Below are 13,044 nucleotides of genomic sequence, written 5' to 3'. Positions count from 1 at the left end.
TTTTCTAAATAGATTCATTTCATATTCTATCCATTCTTGTCTTGTCATTCATCCATCTCAACATCCACATCGCGACTACACTCATTATGCCCTACAAAGCAAAGCTGATCTCACAATTGTCTTATAAAAAGCTACGCTTCAGCTTCATTGGTATGCGATGATCATATAAAATTCCAGTAACACTTATCCACTTCACCCACCCAAATCTAATTCTATATGCGTCATCTTCCCCAACGTCTCCATTTTTTTTAATTATCTTCCTCAATCTCTAATTCTATGTACGACACAAATAACTTTCATATTATGCGGAATTATAAAAATTGTCCACAATTTTTTATTTTTACGCTCATATACTACTTTTAGAGTCTATATCATATTCTAATTTTAATTTTTCTACAAATTAGATTAAGCTCAAATTTTGCATGTCCATACTTCTTCCCATTATCCTCTCATAAAATAATAATAATAACTTTAAATAAATAAAATGACAAGAATGACTTAATACCCTAAAAACTGTGTGAATTTTTGGCCATTTATTTTTATATTTCTTTTCAAATGCGTTATGATGAAAAGTAGAGAAACACGAAATTTGAGCTCAATATAATATACTAAAGAAAGGATAAAATGAAAAATACTAGACAAAGTCTTAAAAAGTAAGGCACGAACATAAAATATAAAATACTGAGAACATTTTAACTTCCAAAAAGTACAGGGGATAACCACATAATTTTTTAACTTCCAAAAAATATAGGGGATAACTAGGTAAATATCCCTTCAAAAAACTTGCAAGTTTTCCAAATGATAGTTTTTTTACTTGACATCGAAACTAGGCCTCGTTTAGAAAACCTCCAAAACCCTAGAATCCTCGTTGTCAAACATGCCCTTGATCAACATTTTCGGTACCATAATCATTGTTTCCGGCAGATGGCCTTCACATCAAGCCAGGCTTAAGAAATTATGCAAACCTCTTAAATTACAAATTAATCCATGTCTCCATTTGAAATACATCCTGGTAAGGAAATCCTAAAATCTGACTTTAAATACAATAGGAAGAATGCACAAGACCCCCTAAAGAAAGTGGTTCTGAAATGTTGAACATCATGTGTATCTTGAATGAGTGAGAGCTAGACTTATAATGGCTTGCAGATAGACTTATAAAATGAGAGAATGAGTGAGAGCTAGACTTATAATGGCTTGCAGATAGACTTATAAAATGAGAGAGAGAGAGAGAGAGAGAGAGAGAGAGAGGGAGAGGGAGGTTTAATAACAATGGCCTTGAGGGTGATTTTAATTTATATTGGCCTAGAGAGAGAGAGACACTTGAGGCCATCAAACCACACACACCTTTGACAACCGGTCACATCCCTTATAAACCTCTAACCCAGGCTTCTCCAGCTCCTCTTCCTTAAAGCAAGCACATCTCTGGCTCATTCGTCCTGTCAAAGCTATTTCTCCCGGCTTTTGAACTAATCTCGGGTATCCAGATTCACACCAGACCTGAGCACCTCAAAGAGAGAGAGATAGCAAATGTAAAAATTGGCAACATGCTACTGTCTTCTTTAGCATGAAATAGCAAAGTGGCATGCCCCCTCAACAAAAAAATATAAGGAACAAAATTATCCAATCATATTGGTATAAAAGGAACAAGTATCAGGAGGAGTTCATAGGTTTCTCACCTTTCCCCCTTCCTGTTGACTCCATTGAGAATTGCAGCTCGGTAGTTTGGCCTCTTCAGCCTTCTGTTTCTCTAAGAGTTGGGCCCCACGAGCTGCCCTTGCTTCAACTCCCTTCAACAATTTTGTTGGTTCACCATTGCCATTATAGTAGCGACCAATTAATTTACCAACGCATCTGAAATTCAAGAGGTGGAAGCATATTAGAACCCCCAATCTCTGTGAACAAGCAAAACTGTGTCAATTGCAACGACAAGAAATGAGATCCGCTATGTAGAAAGAGTAGGACCCACAGTTAGGGTTGTGTCGATTTTTGCATGGTCCCACTCACTCTTCATCACTGTCAATCATTTCAATGGACTGTGATCACCCTTAGGACTATAGCTTTTCCATTTTCTTTGTGCTCATTGTACTTTTCGAATTTATTCGTACAGTGCAGTGCAACATTACACTGATCAATGGATGTCTTAATATTTTGTATAGAAAAGGGCAAAAACTGTTCTCTTCATCATTTCATCATGATTACACCGAAACAGTTAACGCACAAATTTCATCAGGTAAATGGATGTTGCATTGTAAATCTGTTCCCCTCAAAGAAATAAAGATTATAAATATTTGTACTTGGAAAACTCCAGACAGAAAATAAATATTGATCACTCTTAAACTTTCAAATGGACGTTAACTTAAAGGTATCTGAGGCATATGTTACAGCAAATACCATGAAGAGACAATGGACATGAGACTCACTTGTAGTTTCTCAAGTAGAAATCTCGCCAGTCCACTATACTTTTCACCTACAGCATAGAAGAGAACTTAGAAAAGAGAAGTGAGATAATTGTTACTTCCTTTGTGAATCTAGAATATACAATACACAAATCTTGATCTCTCATGCCCTTGTGTGATGACCAGAAGTGTGGGGGAAATCATATATAAAACATGTCAGTTTTTCACTTGCTGCTTCATTGTTAGTTATAGATCATAAGGACATAAAGATAATGGCTTCAAATTCCAGCCATGTGCTTCCTACTAATCTGGAATCTTCTGAAAGAATCATTGGGATTCAATGGCTGAGATAAATGAATAAGAGTATCAACAATAAATTTTCATAAAATTAGGCTTCATTTGGCCGTGGCATAGGTGATGGAAGGTAATCGGTTAGCACCAGCACGTGACGCTCCATACAATCAGGATTGAAAGGGGTTCGGACCCCTTCCCAGACAGAATGTTTAGCGGCATTTTGCATGACCATACAAATGTAATAGAGGCCACAAGAGAAGTGCTACCACCAGAACAATGTCATGGATTTGGTGAAACAACTGGATTTGTGCCCCCTTTTATAAACCACTATTAACCAACTAAAAGTAGTTATGAGCTCTAGTCATAGGACTACCATTAAAGCTTTATGTAAACTCGTGCCCCCATGTTAGGCTCCCATGGCTTGCACCGAGTTATGGAAATACAACCAGAAAGTAAGCTAGTCTCAGTCAAGAATATAGTGTTATTATATTCATTTGCAGTAGCTAACACAAATGCCTCTCAAATTACATTACCTCCACATTGGACAAGCCCTTCACTGAGTCAGTTAGACCATCCCCTGTATCAAACAAGTTACAAAGAAGTAAATGATGAAATACGAACTCACGATTGAATAAAATATCTCACAATCAAATAAAGCAAGACTCATAATTGATAGAAAATTTTAGAAAAATTATATTAAGGCAATTTTCTGTGGATATTCCATCACAATTCCAAATCCAATAACCAAATATTTCACTTGAATGTCTGAATATCCCAAACTAAGCCTTTTTACTTTCTGATTTTTTGCATAACTCAAAAGAAGACTAGACATAAGGGGCCACCATATGGCCACAAACCACCCTTAGCACAAGACTCTTAACATGAAATCAAAAGTATGCACCAGTGCACAGTCCAAATTTCCCTAATAATTCAGAAATCAAAAAATTCTCAGGAAACAAGCCCAAGATTTTTGCCGAATGTCACAGAAGCTGAATATCTCTTTTCAAACTACTAATTTTGGATGCCACCAATCAATTTGCAAGAACAAAGATGATGCAATTTCCAACATAGCAGCGTAAAATTTCTGCAATTTACATTCTGCGAATTACTCTAGAAACCTCAAGCTGAGAAGAAAGCTTGATATAAGTTATATCCATTCGATAAAGAAAATAAACTGAAAATAAAATATCAAAAAGAGTCAAAGTATATGCATTACTACTGACAATTCCAAGTAAAAGTTTGAACCCTTGGGAAGATTTAGCAACACTTCTTACCAGTGTTGAAATACTCAGCTCGCAAAAGTTTGAATCCTTAGAGAGATTTAGCAACACTTCTTACTAGTGTTGAAATACTCGGCTCCAGACTCAGTCCTTGCCTGAGCCAAGTAACTCGGGCAAGTCCAAGTGGACTCACATGAGTACTGTACAGGCATGGAAATGCCTTAAAATCCCCAAAAATCAAAAAATAGAAAAAAGAGGAAATAAATTTTTCTTTTTTTGAGAGAGATGAAAAAGGGGAGCAGATTTCCACCACCCTTTTAGAAAGAGAGGAATGAAAAGGGATGCAAATTTCTGATCCCCTTTTATTTTTTATTTTTCAGGAAATAGTGCTCAAGCAAGTATAGGGACTCACCCGAGTATTGTAGCTCAGGTAAGTTTTGCCTGAGTTCTTTAGTACTTGGGCAAGTCCGTATTGTACTTGCCCAAGTACACTACATGTTCCCATGTAACCAAGTGTGTACATGGGAACTCGCCTCAGCAACCTGCTGAGGCTCCGAGTGGACTCAGCTGAGTCTTCAAACACCGCTTCTAACTGACATGTCAATACATGTAAGTACTATACAAAACAAAAAGTTTTGGACTTTTGAACACATGGTCTCAATGTGTTGAACATGCAGACAATTGACCAATTTCACCCTCCCATGAGTATTTATGAGTTGGCATACAATACAGATTTGCCAGAGATGATGACATAGTTTTCAATTGGAAGAGAATGTAACCATATGAATCAGACACTAACATACAAGTTGAATGCCAGGGAAGTATTAAAAGTCAAACAATCCAAATTGCATAGTTTTCTATGTATGAATTTAGTTACCCACATGCTGAAATGATTCATGGATTTGGTATTTATAAAATGATCATAAGGAACATCCAAGAATACCTTAAACATCAACTCTACAAACATTTGCTAAAACAAGACAGTGGACCAACATCAGCAAGCCTCTATGTGGTAAATACTATCACAGGACAAAAACATTGAAGGACCATAATTTGTATGGATTTATAAATGATGTAATGGCGGTTATGGTCCTTTTTATATACAGAGCACGAACTGGTTTTCTTTTTTCTTTTAATATGAAGAGGGAGTTTGTTCAATTTTGAGGTCTTAAATATTATATGGGACTCCAATACACAGATAAATGCATAAAATAATCACAAATTTTCTACTTTACCTGTAAAGTTTCCAGAAACAAATGCACGAGATGCATCCCTGGAAATTACATGCAACAATTGTAAGTGAATGGTTGACGAATGTCCATTGTCAACATAATTGAAGAACTGAAAACACCTCATGCTCAATCATGAATTAAGCATAGAAGAAACTATTTGTTTGAGGCATCTATGCAAGGAAGTATCTTAGAAGAAATCACGTGAGTAGGAAATGAAATCACTGCAGCACATCCTCATGAGGGGTTACCAACTTGAAATAAAACCAAAAGTGCAAAATCCAATGCAAATTAGAATAAAAATTCTATTTAAATAGATGCCCCAATCAAGTATATTTCGAGGTATAGTTGAGGCAATCAAAAGAGCAGGTTCACCTGGCCAGAAGCACCAGGCACTAGACTGAGATCCCAGGAGGGACATAGCACAGAATAGGACAATGCAAGCCCAAAGATTCAAACAAGTAAAAATCAAAAAAATAACAGGTACTTGGAAAACCAGCATAAAAATAAAACATAAAATGAGAAAGATTCTCAGAAGAAGCCAACCTTCCTGCAAAATGATGGTAACCCCCTCCTGATCCATAATGGTCTCTTCTTTTTGTCACATCGAACACAGTGCTAAGCTTGGTCAAAGAAAAAATTCAAAGTAAAAATAGCATAATGATGGAGGCATACCTACTATCTGAACTCTAAAAAATGAATAAAAACCCCTACCCTAGAATTCCTAAAAGGATAGGCAATCCATCATCTGTTCCGTTGTACCTATCCAGCTCAGTTTCAGTCCAAAGCTTCTGAAAAAACAAACTCACATTGTCAATATTCAATAGACTCCATTTCAAAAAAAAAAATTCAATAGGCTCAGGGAAAATAACCCATTCACACAAAGAAGCATTGATTGTGATTTGGTGATTGCACAGTTCAACACAATATTCCAACAAAGCCAGTCTTCAAAGAATTTTAGTAATCCAAATATTTTAGAAATATATTGGCAGACAACATTTCTTGTAGGCATTAACAAATCTTGCACACAAATGTCAGGGATATTATTGCCTGGTATATAACAAATGCACATATAAATTATGAAAATCAATTTGCACCAAACAATGGATATAAAAGTATAACATTCTCATCAAGAATTTATTTTCATAAGGTCCAAAACCCAAGCAACAGATGTCATGCCTCCCAGAATTTTCCAAAGAAAATACAGTTTGAGATATTCATCGTCCATTGATAAGAAAGGAATTCACTGTTAAATAGATAAAGAGTATATTTTTTAAAACCGCAGAAAGAATGTGAGGATAATCCTTTGATTCTTACTAACTTGTTATATATTCCTTTCAAATGCAATTATATCCATCATATCCCTACAACTGATTAAGTCTTACTCTTTCTAGTTTGCTGAATGCTTGTTTATCCCAAAAAGACGAGTTCTACAGAAATAATAGCCATTTCCTCAAACAGGTGGATCATCTTAGGAAGTCCACAGATCTAAACTGTAAACCAGATGACCCTCAAAACTATGAACCCTTTTGATCCAAAGAGGGAGAGAGAGAGAGTTCTCAGGTAGTCCATAGAACCCAGGGCATATTTTTAACTTCCTTCTGCATGATATGGAGGTTGACCATGTGTACAGAAAACGGAACAACTGTTTCATTATAGAACAGAGCAAACGTAAAAGCCAAATGGTTGACTGCACTTAACACGTATTTACTGAAGTTTGAATTAAAATTTCCCCAATTTAATTTCAGGGATCCACAGAGTAGTACACAATTTAACAATAAACTAGATTTATTCAACATCCCATGATTCATTTGAGCTTAACCAACATGTACTTCAAAATTAAGAATTAATCCGGACACAGATAAAATAGAGAAAATTAGCAAAATTACAAAGGAAAAAGAGAGTGGCACTAATAGGCAATAAGATAAATGAGAATACACTTAGGTGGGCTAACCATGTGTGGCGCAGAACCAATACAGCACCTGTTAGGAGGTGCGATTTAGCTGAAGTGGAAGGCTCAAAAAGGGCAAGACGTAGGCCCAAAAAGGACATGGTTGGAAGTAGTACGAAAAGATAGGGGGACTTGTGGCCTCACTGAGGGTATGGCCCTTAATAGAGCATAATGGAGAACCAGGATTCATGTACTGACCCCAATTATTAGGGAAACGTATTCGACAATGATGATGACAAAGGAAAAAGAGAAACTTCAGATTTCTAATCTTTGGATGTGATCCGTAAGGACCATTCATATTATGATGATCCAACAAAAAGATTGGCTTTCAAAAAACAGAAAATCGGAATTATTTGATTTCTATATTAGTTCATGTTAGGTTTGGTTAACCACATAAATTGATGTTGTGTGCTTCTATTTTTTGCTTTATTTCTTACACTCAATTTGGGGTCGTATTCGACTCATAGTTGTTGGGATCAGGATTGGGGTTATATTCGTCTCATAGTTGTAGGGATCAGGATAAGGACCAAGATCGAGGCGGGGGATTGTAAAAGGTTATAAGATCCTTATTGTTGCTTGCTTAGGCTATACTATGCATATCTTAGGAATTGAGATCTCGAAATGTTATTGCCTAATTCCAGCCTTCTAGGAATCTCGATCTCAAATGTTTGGGATCTCAGTCCCAAACCTTTTGGGGATCTTGCTCTAGAGCTTTGAAGTAGGAATATCTTTATTCAAAGCCACCAAGCAATGATCTTATTAAAATTATAGAGATGCATATAGCTAGCTAGCTATAAATTTTAAAAAATAAATAAATAAATAAATATCATATGTTTGTTTCATATCTTGGTCTTTAAGGTGGGCATTGAGATCCCAAATAGTAGGGATTAAAATCCCAAAAAATTAAAAATCAAAATCCGTGTGCAGTAATTTGGGGAAAATGGTTAGTTTCAAAAATCAAGTAGAAAAGTTTGATATGGGAGGAAAGATTTTTAACTTAGGAATTTGAAAGTTACATGTTGGTGCAACAAGGTCAATATAAAACACTACAAGGAAAATCCAAGAACCTAGAGAGTATGAAGGATAATCATTGAGAAGATTTGAATAAGAACGCACTCAACAGTATTAGCTTATCTTTAACATATGATATATTATTTAATATGGTAGAAGAAAACAGGTGGTGGATTCACAAGGAAAGCTAGAAAGTTTCTACCAAACTAAACCCCTCACAAATAGGATTTTTTTAAAAAGAAAATATTATTTTGAGGATGCAATGATATGAAAGTGTCGGCACACTTGATGTGTTCAGCAACATAATTTTGTCCACTCAAGTGTATTAGGGCCAAGATGGATGAGGAAGATATGGCAATGACATTACTCGTTCGTTACCAAAACCTTATGATAGTTTGATAGTTTTATTACTACCTTGAGTTGTAACAAGGAGGAATCCTCAACTTGAATTCGATGTTTAGTGCTCTAATTGCCGATGAACTGCACAAAAGGCAACAACAAATGGTTCCATGGGTTCAAGGATGGATGTTCTTGTGGCAAGAGGGCAGTTTTTATGGGGTAGTTCATCCAGAAATTTCTCAATTACATGTCTCGTTTTGTATCAAAGTCAAGGGAGTCTTATGACAAAAGTTGTTAGTTTCGTGGCAAACCCAGCCATGTAAAGAAAGATGTTGGGAAAGGAAAAGGCCAAATTCCTGGTTCTAGTTCGAGAATGGAACAGAAAGATGAAGTCAAGAATAAAGCTCACGAAGTGAAAGAATCAACATCTAGGTACATTAAAGATGACATGCTGATGGTGGGATGCGAACACATGTACTATCAAGTTGGATTCTTGATGGTGGCAAGCCTTACATGGGATGGCCATGTGCTGCACAAACCCAATACAACACTTGTTAGGAGATGCGAGTTGGTTCAAGTGGAAGGCTCAAAAAGGACAAGAGGTAGGCCCAAAAGGACATGGTTGGAAGTAGTGGGATCAGATATTAGGACTTATGGCCTCACTAAGGGTATGGCCCTTGATAGAGTAGAATGGTAGACCAAGATTTGTGTAGCCGACCCCTAATAGTTGGGAAAAGGCTCTGATGAGGATGACGATGATAGCCACAGGTAGGCGATAATGGGAATAATTCAACGAGTAAGACCCGCAAAAGAGGCTCAGTTCGTATAAGGACGTACAATGGGATGGTTTCGACACTTGAAAATATGAGGAGGCATGTGCAGGATTTAAAAAAGAGCTTAATCTCACCTTCTTTTATAGATTTAAATGGTTACAAATTTACCAGGCAAGTTGAAGTGCTCAAAATTTCAAAGAGGCTCTACTTATGATAAAAGGAGTCACGAGAGGGAACTTATATAAATTGTTGGGAATTATATTTGTAAATGAATGTGCAAATTTAGTTGTGGAGAAGAAAAAAGCTTGGCAAGGGGTACATGGCATCACAATGGAAGATCTTGGAGACATAACACAAGATCTTAGATTTTTGGCAAGGTGTAGAAAATGGAGGTTTGAGGCCTTCACAACGGGATGTAAAGCCGAATGCACCTCATTTTGCTTTTCCTTTGGACCAATGATTAAAGTTTGTGAAAGAAAGTGCCAATGTGATTGGACCAATGTTATAAAAATTGCCATGTTTAGTGTGAGATTGGTAATTTTGCATGTTTATAGTTGGCTTGACGTTAGCCCAGGATGGAAAATATGGAATGGAGTGAAATTTGATTCCCTAGAAAATGAGAAGTATGGACAAGTATTGATAGCTTTTGAACACATGAAAGGCTTCTTAAAGATGCTATGCAAGAAATCTCGATGGCAGGAGATCAAACACTGGTTGTATTCTAGGTGCACGAGAATTGCTACACCTAAAGCATGTGAGGAGTTGGCATAGCCTCAAGAACTCAAGGATGGATGAATTGACGAACATGGACTTTGCATTACAAGAACAAGCATGAAGGAAGATGAGCGAGGCATGCTCATGGAGGTTATTTGCATGGAGAGCTTGCAGCATAGTATAAATTTTGTAGGTTCTAAAAACCAAAGAATATCCAAATATGATTGGCATAGTAAGGTGCAATTTTGTATCGAGGTGGAGATTGTTGGGTTGTTGATACCAAATCACGGTAAGAATTTTTATAGAAGGGAAATTTGGCCACTGTAAAAAGTCACTTTAAGAGGTGGCTTTATAAACCATTTTGTAGAGATATTGTGAGGGATTGGTTGGTTGAGGTTGAGGTTGAGATTGAGGGTTTTGGCACAAAACCCTAGCTACCATTGTGCCCCATTTTGGATGGTTTCATCAGCATTTTCTCTTGTAGGTGGAGTGTTGCTGATCGAGTTAACAATGGAGGTTAATTCAATGGTTTATTTGTCATAGTGGAATCTGCCGATTGTAGGTTCACCTATTTATTACCCAAACCTTTTAATTCTCCTGTGATAATGAAATATTATCCTTTCCTATTGCATAGGGACACTGATTAGAATGAACCAAGTATATTTGTGCCTAAGTGGTATTTGGATTGTAGTTTGCAGTGTGCTGTTGTAGTTCAGATTTTTTCTATTTTGCTTAACTTGATTTGCTTTTTATTTTTCATCATTGATAGAGAAAAATGGTAGACCAAAATTCGTGTAGCCGACCCCAATATTGCTGATGATGATGATTTCCTTTTTATTTTTCACAAGTTAATTGCACCAAATATTGTTCTTTGGCTGTTTGGGTTTCTTGATATCAATTTGTGATAAGCAAGTTGGTTTTGAGGTATTGGAATTTTGGCATTGGGGGGATCACCACAACAAAGGGCAATTGAGCAAGTCTCGGTTCCCAACAGTTCAGGTAAGCAGCACATCTATAATAATTTTCGGCTCAAAAACTAATTCAATGATGAATAGAAAGAACAGAAGAAAAGCTAAAAATGGAAATATCATAATGTTTCAATTAAGAACCATCCCGATACGAAATTTCCTAACCACCAAATACTTGAACTTGACATTCAAAATGTAGTACTTGCACTACAGTTAATGAAAAGTTTTGAGACTCCCCTTCTCAGAAACGCTAACCATCATATAAATTAAATGAAAGAAGCTATTCCATTAACTGATGCATCCCTAAATCTAGAAGAAAAGTTCTAGAAGGTTCCAATTAGAATATATCATTAACAAAGCCTAACCACCCTTTTAAATTTAAATCAAAGTATCAAACAAGTTATTCCATTATCAGAAACCTTAATTTCCATCTAAAGTTATACTCAAAACAAGAAATTCCATTCTTGGAGACCCTGACTAATGTCGACTTTTCAGTTCAAGTACGTAAATCCAAATTCAGAATAAACAAGTTATTCCATTATCAGAAACCTTCATTTCCATCTAAAGTTATACTCAAAACAAGAAATTCCATTCTTGGAGACCCTGACTAATGTCGACTTTTCAGTTCAAGTACGTAAATCCAAATTCAGAATAAGTAATTATACCTCACATGAGAATAAACCTAATGATAAGAAAAAAAAACGTTAAATATTTAAATAAAAAAACTGACCAACAAGGAAGCTCACATCAGGTATCAATGGCTTCTCTGAGATACTGAGGATTAGGGCAACGAATGGAACAGCGATGGCAAGACCAATAAGCGAAGGCGAGGATAGAATGGAGAAGCTCTTGTTCTTCAACTGGTTTTGATGAGATTGAACAGTTCCTTGGGAGGAAGAAGATGAAGAATTTGGGTTCGTTTCCTGGTTCTGAGCAACACTAGAGGAGGAATTAGGGTTTTTGTCTTCGACTTCTCTAAGTGGATGCGCCATTATATCAAACTGAAGCTACAAATTCCGGTTTGTGCATAGGTATGGCGTGTAGCTCTCGAGATCACTGCGCATCACTCGCTCAAGGAATGGTTTTGACGGCTTGGATCAAAAGCAGTCCCCGATAACATCATCTAAGCCGTACATGCGCACAGACTACTGGTCTGGCAGAAGAACAATGAAAATGGAGAAAAAGATTTCTCGCTTTGCTCCTATGGGGTCAAATTGTACATGGACTCTCTACAAGGGAATGATTGTTTTAAAATTTATCAAAATATGCATTAGATAGCAATTGTTTAATCTTTTACCCGAATATTTTAATTACGTTTCAAAGTATCTATAAATATGCATTAGATAGCAATTGTTTAATCTTTTACCCAAATATTTCAATTAAGTTTCGAAGTATCTATCAAAATACACATGACAATGAGTTGAAATAGTGAGAAAGGGTGAAGTTTTAAATTGCAGGAAAACTTAGGTTTATTTAAAATTTTTCTAAATGGGATTGAAACCATTTATCTTTTTGTACAAGAAAGTTACAATCATTTTTATTTTTTAGATTTCAAAATAAGTGGTTATAACAGTATCATTAACTAGACATAAGTATCATTAACTAGACATATAGATCCAAAAACAAGTTCTTGAACTTTGTGACTCGCCCCAAGCCATTCAATTTGATATCTAATTAGTGAGAATAGTTGTGACTTCTTTGTACAAAAGGTAAATAGTATTTTTATAAACAAATTCTATTTAAATTCCTCTTTTTTTTAATAGAATGTATAGCATACTCTATAATAACTTCCTTGAGTGAAAGAGCTACTCAAGGTTTGAAAAACGGGATTGGGTGGCCGAACCAGCCACCCACCCATTGGGTCTCAGTTGACCTAGGGAATCGGCCAACTCAGACCAATTCGACTGATTTGGCCTTACCAAGTTGAAAACTTTGAAAAATAAAAAGAAAAATTCTAAAAATTAAAGTCAGTTGATTTATGAAAAATTACAAACCTGTTATACATTTGGATAAATTATCAAAAAAGAAATGAATACCAATAATCTAGCTCCTACCAGAGTAATACATATTCATTTCATAGTCTAAAATTCATAATCTTAAAAATAAGTTTATATAATATTTAAAATTATAAATTTATAGTACTTAAAAT

General features: G+C 35.9%; 1 protein-coding gene across 2 annotated transcripts; it reads right to left on the bottom strand.

Annotated features, from left to right (window-relative positions):
- Positions 1 to 947: 947 nt before the first annotated feature.
- On the bottom strand, positions 948 to 12,092 carry MAPR4 (membrane-associated progesterone binding protein 4). Of its 2 annotated transcripts, XM_006859021.4 has the most exons (8): positions 11,642 to 12,092; positions 5,854 to 5,930; positions 5,686 to 5,757; positions 5,146 to 5,183; positions 3,224 to 3,267; positions 2,421 to 2,467; positions 1,677 to 1,851; positions 948 to 1,497 (listed from the first exon to the last, which is right to left on the bottom strand). In XM_006859021.4, exons 1-8 carry the CDS (start codon positions 11,885 to 11,887, stop codon positions 1,330 to 1,332), a joined length of 867 nt encoding a protein of 288 aa, XP_006859083.1. In that variant the 5' UTR covers positions 11,888 to 12,092; the 3' UTR covers positions 948 to 1,329. The 2 variants fall into 2 exon arrangements, 1 of the variants encoding a protein (XP_006859083.1); XR_016059074.1 differs by lacking the exon at positions 2,421 to 2,467.
- Between the last annotated feature and the right edge of the window lie 952 nt (positions 12,093 to 13,044).

This window comes from Amborella trichopoda, chromosome 1, assembly GCF_054954075.1.
Source record: "Amborella trichopoda isolate Santa Cruz 75 chromosome 1, AtrichopodaSantaCruz75HAP2 v2.0, whole genome shotgun sequence".
NCBI classification, from domain to species: Eukaryota; Viridiplantae; Streptophyta; class Magnoliopsida; order Amborellales; family Amborellaceae; genus Amborella; species Amborella trichopoda.
This window is presented reverse-complemented; position numbering and strand designations above follow the sequence as displayed.